At 42.5% G+C, this 19061-nt stretch overlaps 1 protein-coding gene across 3 annotated transcripts; it reads right to left on the bottom strand.

The window, feature by feature from the left end:
- Positions 1-1199: 1199 nt before the first annotated feature.
- On the bottom strand, positions 1200-13363 carry tmcc1b (transmembrane and coiled-coil domain family 1b). Of its 3 annotated transcripts, none has more exons than XM_079265713.1 (8): positions 13322-13363; positions 10158-10331; positions 8270-8313; positions 6759-7535; positions 3946-4365; positions 2820-3304; positions 2592-2727; positions 1200-2513 (listed from the first exon to the last, which is right to left on the bottom strand). In XM_079265713.1, exons 4-8 carry the CDS (start codon positions 7356-7358, stop codon positions 2199-2201), a joined length of 1956 nt encoding a protein of 651 aa, XP_079121839.1. In that variant the 5' UTR covers positions 7359-7535; positions 8270-8313; positions 10158-10331; positions 13322-13363; the 3' UTR covers positions 1200-2198. The 3 variants fall into 3 exon arrangements, with proteins under 3 accessions (XP_079121839.1, XP_079121841.1, XP_079121840.1); XM_079265715.1 differs by having other exon boundaries at positions 6759-7132; XM_079265714.1 differs by lacking the exon at positions 13322-13363 and adding an exon at positions 11937-12054.
- Positions 13364-19061: the final 5698 nt, after the last annotated feature.

Genomic DNA, 19061 nt, shown 5'->3' with positions numbered 1-19061 from the left:
GGAGACGACTCAAGACCTGCAATTGAACCCAAATCTGCGGATGATCGTAGGCCTACTAACTTCGTTAAGATGGTAGCGACTTACCTGGATTCAAACCAAGTTGTCTATTTCAGTGAATTCCGACCTGTCGGGTATCAATCCCGACACAGCTAGTTTGGCCACTTTGGTTCCAGATGTTTTCACTTGGCCGTAGTAATTAAAAGCATTGAGCATGAATGGTTTGACTCGGTAAACAATCGTACCACTGTTCTGAACATGCTCGTCATTCAGTTATATTCATTCATGAAAGTTTGCTAAACTAACGTTCCACCGACCGCCAACAGGTTTTCATGTTATATTCGTAGAACGTGAGTTATGTTAAAACTATTGAATAGATTGAGTTTTCCTCAAACAAATTGAGTTTAAGAACCACTCGTTTTCACGGCTATCACACATGCCCTCTATAGTTAAGAGTTGTTTCTTAATTATTGGGCCTGATCAGACCTCTTTTCAGGACTGTCTGGGCTATAAACTACAAAGTTACTTGACTGACCTCTACCTGACTCCCTTGATGTTGGCTTTGAACAGCATATTCTTCCGCACACGCTCAAATGCACGAATATACCTTGTTGGCAGCACACATCTCGACATGTCATGGGAGTGAAACACACAGGTGAATAACACATGGATGGCTCAATTGTCATTTGCTATGAAAGGCATCTTAATGGTCTCCTTTGCTGAGCCCAAATGCACTTCAACATGTTGAGGAATGAGTGTTATACTAAATGTTAACATGTCACATTTTCAGTACTGGGTTTTTTCCACATTCGCAACAAGTACGAGTAGGATAATGTATCAACTGCTACAGTCAAAACCTTCTTCACTTCATGCCTGTGTTACTCTCATGGCCTTAAGTCCAATTCTGTTAACATTTAGAAGATTTTGGAGAAATAAGTAGTCACCGGCCTCACACTGGTAACGGTGTTCATAGCACCTGCAAGAACACGACCACTCTCTTAAATACAGTGTATTCCAAACATCTGGCCAACAAGTGAACCAAAGTGGCCCCAACACGAGGCGTTTTGTTGTGTGATTTACAATTTAGCAACTTCATGACATTAGAGACAAATACAAGTTACTTTCAATTTCACATTTTAAAACAGCAAATTTATTTGTCTTTAAAAAATAAAAAAAATCAACTAAAAAGTATCACTATTTCATTGTCACTAAGAGAAACAGTACGGAAGCACTGAGTCTTTGAGCGCTTTAATCGCTCTTCAAGTATGTTAATTCAGTTCATTGATTATTCTTCTGCAGCGGGAAAGCCACCAGGACAGTCGGAGCCAGTTGGCCCAGAGGGCGGGGTTGCAACTCCAAACTTAAAAGTTCTTCATAGCAATATCCTGGTTGAGGCAGAACCAGTGTTATTGACTTCACACATCCATACGAAACAAGTCAAGAACCCACTTCTATTTGATTCCAGTGACAAGTCTGGTTCCAGAGCAAAGTAGCTGATGTGCAAGCACCCCAAGTCTTCAGAGTGTAGTGAGCAGGAAGAGGAAGAGTTGGTCACAGAGGCGGACATGTTAAGACTGAGTAAAGGGGAACAAAGAGAGCAGACTGGAAAAAAACAGAGTGGCAAGACTAGAAGAGAGAGAATGTACAAAAAAAGAGAATATGGACAACTAAATCAGCAGAGCACTGTCAGTTCATTACAGTTAAAAAGTTAATAAAATCAATTAGCTGTATTAAAAATAGCGGTGACTTCAAAACAATACCACTTGAATTAGCTTGAAAGTAATAAAACTCTGAATTACAATTTCTTCTGTGGGAAAACAATGCAATGTTTTCCACATGTAAACAAATTCACTCAGAAGAGAGAAATCAAGTGTGCAGTTCTCTCAGCCCCTCCTTCACTACGATGCCCATTCACCCTTAACAGTACGTGCTTGTGCCAACTGCACCAAAGACAGCAAGTCAATACCAAAACATCCAACCTTTTCTCCCCTTATTCTCTGATGTTGTTCTTCTCAAAACACCTTTCAGGAAGAGATAAAGTGACAAACCTCTGATGCAACCCTCCCGAGTGTTCAGAGAAGCTGCTGAAGAGGCAGAAAAGGAAGGACAATTGAGTTTCAACTCCCTGTACGGGTCAGTGTCCTCCCTTTACACTTCAGCCCCAAATCCTCCGTCCCGTCAGTAAGCCTCTCCAAAGCTGGTCATCTGGGGTGCAGAAGAAAGTGATGCAGATACTCTGAAATGGCATCCCAGTGCCTCCAGAGGAAGGCGAGGAGGACTACAAGGAGCAGCGTAGAAAGCGTGCGGCTGCGTGTTTTCATTAATGGGACGACACAGTTAGCCACTGTGGACACGAACACCAAAAGGACGGCCATGACAGCCAGCAGCACATTGATTAGTTTTCCCAGGAGAGTCCGTGCTGTGGCGTTCTCCAAACCCTCGAGCTGCACCACCTGCTGCTGCTGCTGCTGCAGCTCCATCTTGGAGATACGAGTCTGACACGCCTCCAGCGCCTCCTACAGGTCAGAGACAGCACTGTCAGGGGAATAGCTCTGATGACAAAGTAGGAACATGTTCATTTCAGTCAAGCTCACCTGAATGTCCCTCGCTCTTTCGTAAGACTGGTAAGCGATCTTCTCCTCCATGCTGGCTAGTTCCTGTTTCAAGTTCAGAATTTCATTTTGGTGCAGTTCTGTCAAGTCATTGAGTTGTTCTTCTAAACGTTCACACCTGCAAAACAGTGACAACAGCAGTACATCACAAACGGGACGATTTCCTTCTACCCGTACGGAGCTATTAGTGTATAGGATATGATATGACACCTGTATCGTTCTTCTTGCAAGGTCTCCATGATCATCGTGTAGTCGCGCTGATAGTGGGCCTTTAGGTTTTCAAAGGACTCCTCCAGTCGACCTTGGTTTTCCCGCAGCTCTTGGATCTCATGGAGTATGGCATCAAAGCCTGAGGCCTGGCCGTGATCGAGGGTGTTGCCCTTGGAGCTTGGGGGGCCTCCGGGGGCTCCGGTCGTGCTGTTGGCTCCTGCAGAGCCGGAAGTAGCACTCGAACAGTCCTCGACGCTGCCATACTTTGGGCTGGACTGCAACTGTCCGGTCCCAAGGGTCCTCATCCCTCCGGGGCCAACACCCTCGTCTCCCTGGGTTTCATCCAAGGAGTCCTTCAAAGCCGCAATGTTATCAGCACTGCCAAACTTGTTGCGGATGAGGGAGGCGATTTCCCTCGGCTTGGACACCACAGCTCCAGCTGCAGAATGAGTGGCATGAGAGAAGCTGGAGAGGCCCCCCGTCACCTGTAATGAGTGATTTCAGGTAAGTGGTCAGGCTGCGTCGAGTTAACAATATGAAAGCTAGTTTAACCGCGGTCAAACTGATCACTGACGTATTGATCACAGAGCCTGACAGCTTTAGCAGTTATCATTAAATAGCCTTAAACACAAAGGAACAGCATGAGCTGGTCAGCTGCTCTGACCAGATCACTGGAGCTAAAGACAAATTCTGCTAACCAGGCTAATTGGGCTAACCAGGTTTACTTCTTGCAACAATGAACATTTTCCACCCATTACTTTTGTGTAGTTTAAGGCACCACAATAACTCCTCATTCCTGTTTGTTTTCTGCATGGACAAAACTCTCTTCATGACTATCGACCATTATCGGCAAGTAGACACGTTTTTGTTGTATTTGGCAAACTGACCGTTTAACTGGAACAACAGTTTCTGCTTTCAAGTGAGAGAAACTGTTTCCCTTACATGTGCCAGTAAAGCGTGCGCCATACTGGCACACCTAAATGGAAAGCAGCCATTATTCATTTTATAACAGTCTATTCTCAAACAAGTTGTCTGCTCTCTTGACCCCTTTACTTTTAAGTGATGTAGTGTTTTTGTCAGTAACACCTCCTGAATATTCCTGAGAGAAAAACAATGAAGCACACACCTTGGCTCCAACATCTTTCAGCCCCTGGTGCATGTCTCGGAACACATCTTTGGACTGGCGAGGGATGCCGTTGTGCTCCACCTCTCGAAGCTTCCGGTGGTAGTGCTCCAGCTTCCTCTGCAGTTGCTGGATAGTCTGAGCTGACTTTTGGTTCTTCTTCTCGAACACCTGTTTGATGCGAGCGCTCTGCTGTTTGTCCGCATTATTGGCGAGTTTCAGGTATTCAGCCACGTTGTCATCGCGTGCAGTTTGTTCAATTTTGATTTGTTCCGTGAGTTTGAGGATCTTCTGTTGTAGTTGGGCAATGGCCTGCTTAGTTCGCTGGGGGTCCGGGGTACTGTCCACTACATCATACCCATCTGCACCGTAGGGGAGAGCACTGGGTGACACAGCGGGGCCTGATCCATCATAGCGGTCCAGCTGTGAACAGAAGAGACGGTGAAATTATGAAGAAATGATCATCATTTAAAGTTTATCAAGACAAAACATTAAAATCACTGTTTGTCAAGATATAACTTTATCATGCATTACTGTGCGAGTGCTGGCTGATGTATTGCTGTCAATACTTTGGTGTTTATGACCCGGTCTAGTGCTCTAGTGTTTAAAGTTGTGCCTCATGAGAACGGTTACAGTATCTAACGTGAACACTGATTCAAATCGGTTTAAAACACAGTGCTGCAGTGTGTTTCTTACTAACATTTGAAAACCTACATACACTTGTCACTACGCATTCACTCTTCACAACAGCAGATGGCACTAGAAGAACAAAAGATGCCTTTTGGCTGTCACTTCACAACTCCACTTCAAGGAGTCACAGGTGGAGAGATGCTGTGACTATTGTGGGCAACAAAAGCTCAAAAATAAGACAAGTTAACAGAGGGCTGATACGAGGGGTACTTTAGATAAAAAGCCCAGTGCAAATGATGTGAAGCCATAAACAGTCGTCAGAGCCTTGAGGCTCAAACTGAGGCGACAGGAGGAGAGCACAAACTGAATTGGTCTCATCATAAGAGCCCTTATTGGAAATAGACCAGCTGTTGAGCTCCTTGTACTCTGAAGAACTACTATAAAGTATTTCCAGTTTAAGTGTAAACCATGAAGACAGAATAAAGCATTGTGTTTATCTGAGAATGTACAGTACAGGAAGATGTCTTTAAAATTCACATCGACGGAGGCGATTAGAAAGAGCTGCCAATGAATAACTTAACAGAGGTGTTGGTTTACACGCCAGCATCTAACAATAAATTACCCATTTGATTCCATGCATTTTATACTTAAACTGTAAGGTATCTAGCACTAATACAACAAATATGAAGTAGAAAGAGGTTCTTGGATAATGACTTTTGAATCTGCCCTTGTTGAAAGAGCTACCAAGCAAGATGGCAACAAAAAGACAACTTGTTTCCACGGAGGATAAATCAACCTCAGTTGATTATCGATTACAAATAACAGGTCATACGTTTCCTAAGATAAATGGTTACATAGGGGGGTGAAGCTTATGACATCTGTTGATGAACTTAATTCCAGCGAGTTGCCAGAACAGTGTGGCATTACCCCTCGTCGTCTTATGACGTCTACGTTCTCCCGATTTGTCATTCCAGAGATTCTCCTGTCACACTGCTGGCATCTAGTCCCCGACTTCAGACTTTATCATCTGCTGTAATTACTGTGTCAGGTTTTATAAATGATTGTTCTTTTTTTTTACACCCTTTTACAGTGTCAGCGGTTATAACACTGAAGGTGTTGTTTCCAGATTTCTATCAACATTCGATGTAAAAAGAAAACATCCTAGTTTGAGTTTGTTTATTCCTGCAAGCCGTCTCTGACCTTAAGTACACTCAGAGACAGCAAGGGTCTAAATTTAGAACGGCTTAAAGCACATAGTCACCAACCGCTCAAAGGCCATCGCTGACCTTCCACCGCTGACAGCTCATCTCCCCATCCACCGGTTCATCTCAACCATTAACAGCCTTTAACACGTTTGCACAGTTCACTTCGTTTTGATGTGCATGACTCGGTTTTAGCTTCTATTTTTACAGCTAGGTTGCAAACCATGCATTTCATGAATGCACAGTGTCTCTTTGTATTACGATTTACATTTGAATGGTTTATGTCCTGGAGCTAATTTTTCTATGAATACAACAATTTTAGGATTCAGTTCAGTAAAATAAGGCCATGTGTTGTACAAGGACAGATATTTAAAAAAAATTAATAAATGAATATATATATATATTAGGAATTAATTAAATCACACTGAAAAAATCCGTGAGCCAACTGTTGGCAACACCGATTTTGCCAATTATTTGTTTACAACTTGGCAAATTAGCATTTTGGAAAGTGATACTGCATTAGCTATTAGCAGTTCCTGAGTCTTCCGTGCTCAAACAATTACTGGATTACTTTTTATCCTGAAGGAAACTGCTAAACGTGATGAATACGAGAGAAGTTCTGAAGTTGCATGAAGCAGCTCGTTTTCTATGATTTCTAAGAGAATTCATGAGCATTTCTCTATGACGGACATTGGAGATCTCCCTCCCTGTAAAGCGTAAGTCACGCTGATTCTAGAAGTGCGTTTCATGTCTCCGTGTTCAGATTTGAGTGAATTATGACTCACACAAGGAGAGCCAGTCGATTTTTATTTTCTCCTTCTCCATGCGCACCCACACACTGGCACTCTCGGCAGTTGTCTATGTAACCTATATCACAAACCTTGAATAAACACTGGAATGTCTTCCTACTCTGTAAAGAATGTACTGTTGCATGTCCGTGGTTCATTTCTCACCTGGACCACGGAGCAGAACTGAGACACTCACCTTGTCAGGCTCCTCAGTTGAGTGGTAACCAGACGTCAGCAGAACGTCAGCTAGAGCCGGGCTGCTGGGCGTATCGGTGGTCGAGGACGAACGTGGGCGTCCAGCCTGCAGCAGGGCTTCATGGGTGCTGCGCCGGTGGATCTGCGGGCTACCTTTCTGGGGAGGCTCCCCGGTGCCCCCCACCTTGCTGCGGCGGCTCTGCAGGCTGGTGCCTCGCTTCATTGGTGGAGCACCTCGGATCTGCTGCAGAACACGGTTCAGAGCTGCGGGAGGGGCGGAAGCAGCAGGGTTGTCAGAATCCAAAGGGAGGGCCGAGGAGGCCGGAGCGTCCCCTACTTCTGACCCTACATCAGTGGGTTCGGAGGGAGGGGCGCCTGTGCAGGACGAGACAGAGTCATGTGGGGAAACGGAGGAGCGTCGGCGCTGTGGCTGGAAGAACTGCTTCAGGCCATGGCCCAACGCTCCCATGTTCTCCAGGGCATTATGGGTGATTTTGGACAAGCCATGCTCTGACTCCGACGCCCTCCTGCCGCCCTCCAGCTCCGCTCGGCCTCCCGTGTCCGGCTCCTCTGGACTCTGCTCACTACAACCCTGATCCATCAGAGACCTCCAGTTTCACAGTGAGGTTCTACTTGGGGGTGCAGGGGACTAGCTACGTCCCGTCGACACCCCCCCCCCCTGAGCGACTTGTTGCGAGCCGGGTGGCAGAGGGGATGGCGCTCAGTTGGGCCTTTTGAGTGGACATGAATCTGTGGCTTGGCTCAATGTCATGCTTGTCTACCACAAAAGGAAAATAAAATGGATTATGACATGCAGAAGTGAGTGGTGAACATAATAAGAAGCAGAATATAAAACATCCAGCAACATCAACTGGGTTGACACAGACACGACCACTTTTTGCAAAAATATTCATGATCGAAAAAGTATATTTTCCCTCTGCCGAATGAAAACAGTAGGTATCCATTTGAGCCTAACAGCATGTGGCATGTCTGACAGCGCCAACCCAGTAATGCATAAACACAAAGTCTACAAAATAAACAAACTTTGAGAACAGTTTCTGAAATGTCAACGTTTGGTATATTGCACATGTTGAAGGTTTCTGAACTCACGTTCTATTGTTTATTTCTATGTATTCAAACCCGACTGTAGTTGAACAATCACATTTCAGAAAGTATTCATAATGGTAATTAATAATCAACATAATTGAGAGTGCTTTGATGGCGCTAACAAAGAGACTACAGTGTGAAAAATGTACCGGTAAATTAAATTCTAAACGGACACGGATTATTATACAATTCTCAACTGATTAAGGTGTTCAACGATCCACGGCGGCCTCCTCTTTGCCTCTCATTGTATAACGAGGCTTACATCCTGTAATGTAAAGGACCTTCCCGAGACTTTGGCCCTCAGATGACAGATTATATAAAAGCATTTTGGTTTACCAACATGTAATGAGACAGTGAGACAGAAAGCAAGAGAGGAGGTGAGATAGAGAGTGACAGAAAGCTTACCATCCGCCCAGCTTCTCCTCTACTGACTCACAACTCGGGATTGGCTAAATGAACAGAAATAGAAACAAAAACACAGAAAAGGATACAGTTAAAAAAGAAGCAGACTGTAGCAGAACAAAGAACGACACAGACCTAAAAACAAAGCTTCAACTTCGTAGTAACTGGTAAAAATGTACAAGATTATTCAACTAATGCGCACGCTGTCCTTAAATACAAATATCTAAATTTCTAAAGCCAGAAACATACATCATTAGATAAAACCGCAGTAAATAGCACCCATTACTAACGGTTACAACACCTGGGTTTTTCGTAAAGCCCAGAATACAACTCATTTCTACAATAACAGTAAGTTTGAGATGTACCTTCCTTCAGTCTTCGAGCACCATGCTGTTTTACAGGACATGGTGAGAAAAAGCACATTTCTCGACAAAGCAAATATCCAAAAGCCTAAAGGGACGGGTCTGACTATAGTACACGGATTATTTTGCAAACAAATGGAAAAACGATTCCACGAGTCAGCACTAAGTATCACTTAACAAGCCAGCAGCACAATCCAGCACCAAAAACCCTCTGAAAGGCTCCATTAGTGGAGCGCAGTGACTCAGTACTGCTGGCCTGCTGTTAGCTCTGCCGTGTTGGATAAGAAAGCACTTTGTTAAAGGGTAGGTGGTAGTGTAGTGCAATAACGACAAGAGTAACCAAGTCTTGCTGAGCAACATGTTGAATACATGGTTTTATTTTTAAAACTATTACTTTTCACTTACTGCCGTCCCTCACTGCTCAAAACAAGTGAATCCATCAACAGATTCACATCCCTCCCTACAAGGACGACACTTTAAGTAACTCTAAACTACAATCCCTCAAACACAAGTGAACCATAATGGAGTTATGTAAGACATTATGTCTTAAACCAGAGTTGTCTACACTCAGGTATGTGTGCGTGTGCAGGGTTCCATGGCTGCTGCTTTAAAACTCACAGATGACAAATATAAGTGCACATTGTACCGGCTCTTGGATATGCATGTTGTAATGTTAAGGCGAACAATTATCATATATCGACTATGCACTTATATAAACAACTGATTTAACACAGCTTCTAAAACAGTCACTCATTTCCTGATCCTGAATCACTGATTGTAGACAGAGACACGGCCGTTCAGTAACTCAGTGTAACGCACTGCAGAGGAACCTCAGGACAAGACAGAGGAACACGCAGACATGGAACTTTATCCCTCATCTACAGTGAAAACACCACGACGTCAGACTCCTCCGGAGCTAAGGGCAACGTTTTCTTTTCAAAGTGGGTCAACCAACATTGGCCTATCACTCTCTGTACAGGCTGTGCTCCGAGGTCACACCATCTACAGAGTGCTGTGCATGGCTCGCAGCATTTAAGCTTTTCATTTCAGCTTTTCCTTCATTCAACAATAAACATTCCTACAAAATGACAGCAGATTACATGTTTGAGTCTGGATGCAGGGTGTCCTCTTGGGTCATTGCTACATCGGCTCGCATGCTTTATGACAACATTCAGACATTTGCACAAATTACTGAGGATTAACATTCATTAGTTTCAGACTGTGTTCCCAAAACACAACAATGTATTCATGTTGAGATGCAACACTGAAAATGGTGCACATTCAGCAGCTCGTTTGCATTGTCTTTCTATTCTTCTCATGGCTTTCTATCGTCACATTTAGTCAGAGGACCTTGTAAACTGTAATAGTGTCTTCTTGCAGCAGGTACAACTACAATTATTATTACACACACACACACATATATATGTATATATTTATACACAGTGATTCATACTATTGTTCAGCAAAGATCTATAAAAACAATTAGCTTTACCGTAAATACAATAGAGCCACACTACAGAGACACATACCTTCAGATGTGGTCATCAGCAGATGATTTGTGGATCTATTAACACAGGAAATGGTTTAATCCAAGCGAATTTCCAGCACTGCTTCCTCTGAGTAATTCTTACAAATGGAAAACTGGTGGGATAGCTGTCAAACTTTAGTCAGCTGTTTCCATGGACATTTAGAAAGATCACATGCTGCAAAGAAAAACAAAAAACAGAGGCAAGACAGGGTGAGAGACGGTTTGCTATGAAGCAGTGCTGGGCAATATACCGGTTCATCCGGTCTACAATAATTGCGGTATTAATGACGTTCTTCTGCATGACAGAGTAGCCTATTGACATGCTCTATGAGCTATCTGTGATCATCATGAATAATGGTTTCACCTCAGTATTACTCAGTTATTTGTTCCCCTTAAGCTAATTAGACAAAACTGACAAGTTTGGATTGAACTGTCAGATATCGATACCATCAGGTCTACACGTCAGATGCTGTTTTAAGAATCCTCACATCCCACTTGTTACCAATGATTTAGTTTGGCTTCATGATACTAATGGGATTCAATATATATTGTAGACCAGAACTAGATTATATGCAGTCTGAGAACTATCGTAATATTAGCCTCCCTGACTGATAATAGTCACCACACAACAATTACTCTGGTAAGATAACAAACCTTTCACAGTGCAAAATCTGACGAGTAAACAAAAAATGAAAAGTTTATATAAATTATGCAACATCCAAACCAACCAGCTCCTGGATCAGAGGAGGAGCGTTGCAGTCGGTGGAAAACAACTGGCTCAAAAACCTCCAGCCACCTTGATATTGTGAGGAAATATAACCAGCATGTCAGCAGGTTTCAGCAGCATTAGCTGGTGTACATAGCAGAACACTTGAGGATAAAACCCAGATATTACTATTGTTATTATTAATATAAGTATTATTTTCATCATTATTATCATGTTATTATGAAACAGCCATTTGAGGGTAATATAATTTGAATAGAATAGAAGTGATTACTCAACACAAACAAACTAGTTCAGCCTTTTTTACAACAAGCTCATCCAAGTCTCTGGTTTAAAATATCAAAAGAAAAACTCACATTCAGCCTTGTACAGCGCAGGCCTCCGAGGCGGTTTATCTTAATTAACTGTGTAATGTTAATTAATGGTGCCGAATAGCCCCACGGGATTATGTGCAGGAAATGGACCACACAACTGAGATAAAGTGATTCAGCGATGACTCAACAGCAATACATCATGACGTTATCTCTCTGAGTAAACACGCGGATATACGGTCATACGTGCATTCCGATGAGATCATCGCCACCCAAATCAGTAGAAAACAATAAAGTTTCCCTTTCTTTAGACTATTTAGTAAGTCCAGCTAGTTAAACACGCGCTGTCATTAAACACGCTAAGGTTAGGGCGCGTACTATCACCACGCAGCTCGGGTTCGTTAATTAAATTACTCCCGAGGTTACAGGTGCATTGGTGTCATTACATGGAGGGTAACAGTAGTAACGTGCCACCCGGATGCTCACCAATTTAAAAGCAGATGGGGTGATCAAATAAATCTCGTTCACGAGCACCGGGGCGTTGTTTTTGAGTTAACGTTAATAAGTTACTGAAAATAGTCTTGAGCCCAACAGTTTAACGTTAGCTAAAGATAAGAAGAGGCTGAAATTAGCAGTTCGCTCGCCAACGTTTCGTAGGCCTTGGCCGTTAAAAACACTCAAATGTAGCGCGTAAGAGCTGAATACGTCCATGTAGTTAATGGTGTAGTTGAAGGGTGGTGCTGACCGTTGCGGTAGATGAAGTCCTGATGAATCGTTGACCCCGTTTTGATGGCTTGTCTGCCCCTCTGGTAGCTAGCAGTACAAGCTAACGTGGTGCACCGGGAGGTGTTCGTTTTACTTTACACTGCACACCGGTGCTGCTGTGCGGGGCGAGGTCACGGTGTTATGGTGTTAGGTTTGCTGCATATTTAGCATGACACCTGTCTTACTGTGTCTAACCTTTAAATTATGTCTGCCGTTTTGGAGTATTTCAATTTTTTTTCAAATTGATGGATAACAAGATGGATAGCATAAATGCCAGAGCATGTTTTTACACATTATGTATGTTTTTAGACTAGGTAACAGAGGACAGGCTACATAAACACACTTTGACATTACACTTCACCGGCCAACCCCAACATCACTGATTTGAATATCAGATGTTGACCATCATGTAATGTGATACACACACACGTCCCAGGACAATCCAGTAGATGACTGCGTTACCTGTTCACATAACTTAAAACACACTCCTACATCAGGATGTTGGTTGTTGTACAGTCATCACATAACCACAGGTGCCATCACAGTTTAGTGATAGATAGCCCCTCTTATCTGTTTGGCCATCAAACTCTTGTATCTAAAATTGAATCTTGCAAGAAAGTACCAACTGTCACGTTATTAAAAAAGACATAATGAGGCATTATCAGCTCTTCTCCACACATGGAATTATGTAACTTCGTTTTATAGAAATGCAGAAGACTACTGTCCTCGCAGGTGTGAAAGGCTCCAAACACACCGGGTTGATTTAGATTGGAGGTATTGGGTAAGCCATCTGTCACGTACTCCCACCAGGGCTTTATTTAAGTCCCACATCTCTCACAGTGGAGGTCTGCATTAGCTTCGACCTCCCTCTTTGTATTGGTAACATAAGCCGGAGTTTAACTGAGGACAAAGCCAAACATGGTTCAGTCAGCTAAAAGTAGTTCAATTTAATTTAACATGTTCTAGTCTGACCGTTGTGATGTAATTGAATCCCGGCCCTGAGTGTTGTCTCCGAAGTTAAACCTTTACAAAGCACACGAATTCATTTGCTTTTTCGCTCACATGTAAACTACCTGCAACATCGCCCGTCCAGACTACCCTGGGTGGCAAAACAAGCGCTTACTCGCCGCCTTGGCCACTCAGCCTGTCAGTTAGCAGCCTGGCTAGACTCTCCCTAGCTAGGAAACATCGCTTCGGCCATGGTTAGCTACAGGCGAACAGGGCACCTCGCCAGGCGGGCGGCGACAATTGGATAAACGAGGCTAATCAACCGGAGCCCTCGGGCACATCGGATAACAGCGTATGGAAACACATTTCATTCATAGAACGGTGCGCAAAATGTGTGTTTCGCTGGCTTCAACTTACATGGGCGCTGAGAGGATTGTGTTGATGACCGTTCATTTCTCCCGATGGTGGAACACTCCCACGGTGACGTCAGACAGCGTGCTCGACGTCAGAACAGCTGAGCTGAGCTGACCATCCCATATGATCCATGCAGGTGATCCAGTTAAATTACAATGTTATACATTTATTGTTATTGTTAGAGATTTGGGTGTAGCTACTTTTGAGGACACTCAGGTCATGTCCTCAGTCATTTGTTTCTTCTTGTACTGATTCAACTGTTATCAGACTCAATATAAATACTTTTTGATGGTTCTTAGGGCAAAAGGAATTGTCAGTAAGCTTTTTTTTGCCCACCACAGTGTTATTCCAGGCAATGCTGAGAATGCTTTGAAGTATGTGGAGTAAAAATGATGACTATTTGTCGATAAATCAAATAGTCAGCAACTATTTCGATAATTTCATTTATTTAAAGCAAATATTACAGAAGTCATTGCTTTCAGCCACGCACATTTTCAGATTTGCTAGTTTTCTTGGACATAACAGTCAACATGAGTTCTTGGTCGGATGAAACTCAAATTCGAAGACGTGACCTTAGGTTCTGGGAAACCGTGATTCATAATTTTTCCACATTTTATGGCATTTTATGCAGACCAAATAATGAATCAAGAAAACAATAGATTAATCAGTTATGAAAACAGGTGTTAGTTGTTGCCCTAGAAACATTCTTCATGCGGAGAAATACAATTTACAGAAAATATGACATACCAGAATAAATAATATATTCGTAATCATATGAAGAAGAAAAAAGGGACTAGGGTAGACATGAACTCAGTGTTTCTAGAGTCCAGCTACGGCCCTGGACGATTTTACCCATCAAACTGTTTTTTTGTTTTTTTAACAATAAACAAAAAAACAGTAACTGTGCAGCTTACTTTGCCCTTTATTCTTCTTCAGAAAAATGTAAGTTTTAAATTCCTCTTACTATATGCAAAGCAAGAAACGTTAAAAAAAGTTGAACCAAAATGCACAAAGGAGAGTCTGTGAAGCTCCTGGAGACCGTCAGCAGAACTTTTATTGGTTTCTTGCAGCCGATTTTGGCCTTTGATGAGAAGAGAAAAGATGAAATGAAGGCATGGCACGGTACAAAGGCAGACGTTGATGCTGTTCAGATGGAGCTGGGTGTGCAAGAAGATCAGGAAATACTAGAATGGGAGTCTACTGAGGAATATAGTGTGCTGGCATGAGGGTGTGGGTAATAAAGAGGCATTTGAGCCATAGGCTGTAGAGTGGTAGCTGCACTGGTTGATGTGGTGGTGACGGGAGGATTGGTTTGAGTTTTTTGTCTATGAGAGGGATAGGAGGATATAACACAGGGATGTGGTAGGTCTGCGGATGACCATGATATGGTTTGGGCTGCTGGATGATGGCCCAAAGAGCTTGAGGTTGACCATGTGGAGGCTGCAGGTGTTGTGATAAAATGGCAAGAAAGGATATTGAGGGGGCATCGGAAGCTGTGGCTGCTGGGGAACATAAGGCATCATGCTTCGTGGTGGAGGCCGGTGTGGTTAACAAAGCCTTTGTGCTGGTGGCAGGAGAAGGAGGAGGAGGAGTTGTTGGATGGAAAATTCCAGGTACCATGGGAAATTGTGGGGAAAAAGTTCATGGATACTCCGGCATCTGAGGTAGTTGGGCCGGGGGAGCAGCAGTGTTTTTATGAGCAGTAGATTGTGGGTCGAGAAACACACGGTGATGAGAGAACTGTGGATACTGTGGCAAAGATGGGAATGCGGGGTGCTGAGCTGCAGGTGCCTCTTGGTTTTCAGTGTTGGGAGTCTGTAGCATCACCCGAGGGAAGCTGTGGATGTTGTGGCAACTGCGCCACTCTACCTGTGGTAAGGGCAGGATTGTGTGAGTGGGCCCGGGAAACACTGGGTGTTGGGAAATGGGGCTACTGGCTCATCAATAAAGCCAGGACCCCCACTGACTCTGACACTTACATCCCCAGGACAATTTCTGAGTTACACACCCTTTTTCTCTCTTACTTGACACTTTAATAACATACTTGTTTTACTCATATTTGTTTGTTTACCATATTTTATTGTAAATTTTCCTATCTTCTATTTTTTTAATTATGTCTTATACTATTGCACTGTGTTTATTGTTATGCACCAATCACCAAGCTAAATTATGTGTAACGTACTTTGCAATGAACCGATTCTGATTCTGAAGAAACTGTTTAGGATACTGCTGGTGGACCTAATATCGATCATAGTTGTTGTAGGCTCAATGTCCAGTAATGAAAGGCATGAGACTGAGAGCTCAGCATCCGCCAACAGAAGAGAGAGTAAATACTTCTCATCCTGCAAGGAAACAAAACTGAGCGATTCAAAAGCATGTGTACATATCGGCTTCTCTTTTTAACCACAAGAGGGCCCCCCCCCCTACCTCGACCTTTCTGCACAAGCCTATTGTAGGGTGCAATGAGGGTCAGTCCTCCAGAGAGCAAATCCGCAACTGCTACAGACCGATAAAGGAGACTTCCACTTGTCAGACACGACAACAGTTTTAATAACGGATGAGAAAATGATTCTAAAGCAGTTTTTTGAAGCTAATAAAATGGCAATATGTTAAGTCACTGACCCTTAACTTAACACCAAATTTCACCACCATCCCAGAGAGGAAGCCGTAAACAGGGAGGTGGTAACACAGCATGGCAAGACGTTGTCAATGGTGCCCCCCATAAACGCAGCAGTAGTATACAATCACCACCCTGCAGTGTGGAGGGAGAAACAGGCTCAATCAAATCTAAGAAGTTCCATCAGTCAAAAAGTTGATCAAACATTGAATTTTATTTTCAGAGTTATGAAGATTAGCCAAAGACAAAGTTATGTTAATTATGTTTTGGGGAAATATCAACATGTCAGTGCAGTTTGACTTCAGCCGTGTTTCTTTCTAACTGTTTCATAGATCCATGAGATATTGTGAATATTGACATAGGAAATTAGCCTTACCTGCTGGGTGACATGCAGCCCTGGTAAGGGGCAGCAAAGCCATATCTCTGCAGGACCTCTTCACAGAGAAGCCAACGGGCATTTGAGACAAAGGATTAAGGAGTCCTTCATCTGTTTGACATTATTACTACAAAAAAAAGTTTTAACAGTTTATTGTGTATTGGACAAAATACCAAACTCCTTATATTTATAAAACCAACCACTATCCACGAGAAAGTGAGGAGCTCTTCAGAGTCATCAAGTTGTCACTACATTGCACCGATGGATCCATGTGCTTCAGTTTTGCAATCATCCAATCGTGCAACACTGAAAAAAAGCACAAATTCAGTTTGGTGATTGAGAAATCCAAACACACCAGACAGCCATACTAAACTATGACGTCGCTCACTCAGAACTGATTCATGACTCATGTTTAATGAAGGATCTGGAGGCGTTTTTGAACAGTTGTCTCAATATGTTGACAAGTATGTCTCAATACAAGGGACACATATGCAGGCTACGATTTGGTGACATGATACATCCGACATCCATGATACATCCGAATAATCATTGACACATTCCTCTACAGCTCCACTCATCATCAAAAACGGCACATCGTCCTTAAAGACAAGGCCACTTACTATTGTTACCATTGTAAAAAGTTGTGTTTTTGATGCTGGAGAAATCAATGTGTAAACATACAGTATATTTTGATGTAATTGTGCATTTTACTATGTAGCTAATGGAGAGTATTTTTATACTACATTTGATGACTGAAAAAAAAGAACTGACAATATTTTGTAAGGCCTTATCATTATATCCACTTGAATCAAATTGATTAGGAATCATATCATCTTAATGAACGAAATTAATCTTATTATATGTAAATATAATTATATTGACTTACCATCCAGAAAATCAGCATTTACTATGGACGTATGATCGTCCTTCAATTGTGTCAATCATGCGTACACTGGAGAGAGTGTATCTTGTAATTAAGTATTAGCTTTGCCAGCTCCTTGGTCTTGAGGCTCTGAGTGGTGCAGAGTAAGAACTGGTGTTAATGTGATTCCAGACCAAGAAGGGTTTTCATTGCTTGCACGCTCAGACTCCTTTGGCATGATGAGTGATGCTGTACTGTCAACAGCATGTCCACTGCCCTCCACAGAGTAACTGTTGCTCCCTGAATGGAAGATCAATTCACTGGCCAAGATGTCCGGGGCGTTCGTGTTTCTGCCTGTGCTTCGAGTTACTCGCACTGAATCAGAGTTGTCCAGTGATTAAGGTTGAACGAAACGCCCAAGTGAAGAAAGGGACACGGTTAGCGTAACGAAGAGCAAAGATGAACGCCCCATTTTTCACATTTAGTCCAAATCTGTAGAACAACAAAGAAGACAGAAATGAACAGTCAGGCACATCAGACTGACATTATACATTAATGTAACTATTGCACTTCAAAATAGACCCTTCTTATATATCAATGGGATGTAGTATTTTTACAGTACACTAGTTTATATGCAAATTAGTTGATAGAAAGACTTTAAAGAGGTGAAGAGTCACAAATTCCCAGATAATTAATCTTGCGTTTCAATCCTATAAAGAGCATCGTTCTCCTGTGTAATCCAGTGGGTTTGCATACTCCACAACATCCATGGATGGTTTGTCTCAGCAAAAATACAACCCAGCGTGGCAAAAATATGGAACTTCACAGCATGAACCAGTCTGATCAGTCTTTGAGCTTTTGGTCACACATGTCAAGTTGCCCCTTCAATGATATGCACATCCCACATGACATGAAAGAAAAATCATACATGACTGAAATGATGCATGATATTGCATCATATGATTATACGCAGCATGACATAAACATTTCTGACAAGTGACAAGATTTCCCAAATACAACCTCAGGTGAACGTTATTTCTGTTGAACAACAAGTTTAAGAAATGCCTTGTGTCCTGACTTACTGTTGAGAAAGTGTACTAGTTACAAAAGTGCACAAATACAAAAGCATTAAAAAAAGCTTTACACGCAAGGTAGCCTCTAACACAAGCGGACGATTGTCCGACTACTCAACATTACCAAAACACAATAGCCCATTGCCGAAATAATCTGTCTTTTAAACTAAACTAAAGATTTTTTTTAAATGCTCAATAAAACCAGATGAGTCAGGTGTACCTGTGATTCCTTTTGCTCTTCTTCCTTTTAGTGCGCCATGGGTAGCACTCCACCTCTAGATGCAGTGGAGTCTGATTTCTGATGAGCATCTCAGTGAGGATTGAACCCACAATCGTGCTCACAGTCATCAAGCTGACGTCTTATTTTATTACTGCACCGGCTGGTTACTTGGCAATCTCCCATCCTGATGTCACCTGGGGATATTCTGAGGGGTTATTGTTTTCACATATGTAGATTTAAAAAAGAAACATTTTGTGTAAATGATTGACTATTAATAAAAGGCCCACAAACCTTACCTACCGTTGCACAGCTGTGTTAAGATAAATCCCTTTTGTAAAGGATTACATGAAGTAGCACAAAGTCACATGAAGTGATAATGTGAAGCCAACTAGACACGCGCACTCCAGCATTGTTTCATGTCAACTCTTTGGCTTAATAACTTGGAACATGCGAGGGACAAACTCGTGACATATGGAGAGTAGGCCAGATGTGATGCATGCTGTACGTTAAAATAGCATGCAAAATAACTCCAAGTCACAGTCGCCACTTAGATCAATGTTCATGTGTTTTCACTAGTATTGTAAGCAATTGTTTT

The sequence above is a fragment of the Melanostigma gelatinosum genome, assembly GCF_949748355.1.
Source record: "Melanostigma gelatinosum genome assembly, chromosome: 3".
In the NCBI taxonomy this organism is placed as follows: Eukaryota; Metazoa; Chordata; class Actinopteri; order Perciformes; family Zoarcidae; genus Melanostigma; species Melanostigma gelatinosum.
Note: the sequence above shows the minus strand (reverse complement) of the source record. Positions and strands in the feature narration are given on the sequence as shown.

Coding starts and splice junctions, on each gene's coding strand:
- tmcc1b (XM_079265713.1), bottom strand. CDS start 7,358: ATGGATCAGGGTTGTAGTGAGCAGAGTCCAGAGGAGCCGGACACGGGA. Junction 4,366..6,758: donor CAACTGAGGAGCCTGACAAG/GTGAGTGTCTCA, acceptor TTCTGTTCACAG/CTGGACCGCTATGATGGATC. Junction 2,728..2,819: donor TTGCAAGAAGAACGATACAG/GTGTCATATCAT, acceptor ACTGTTTTGCAG/GTGTGAACGTTTAGAAGAAC.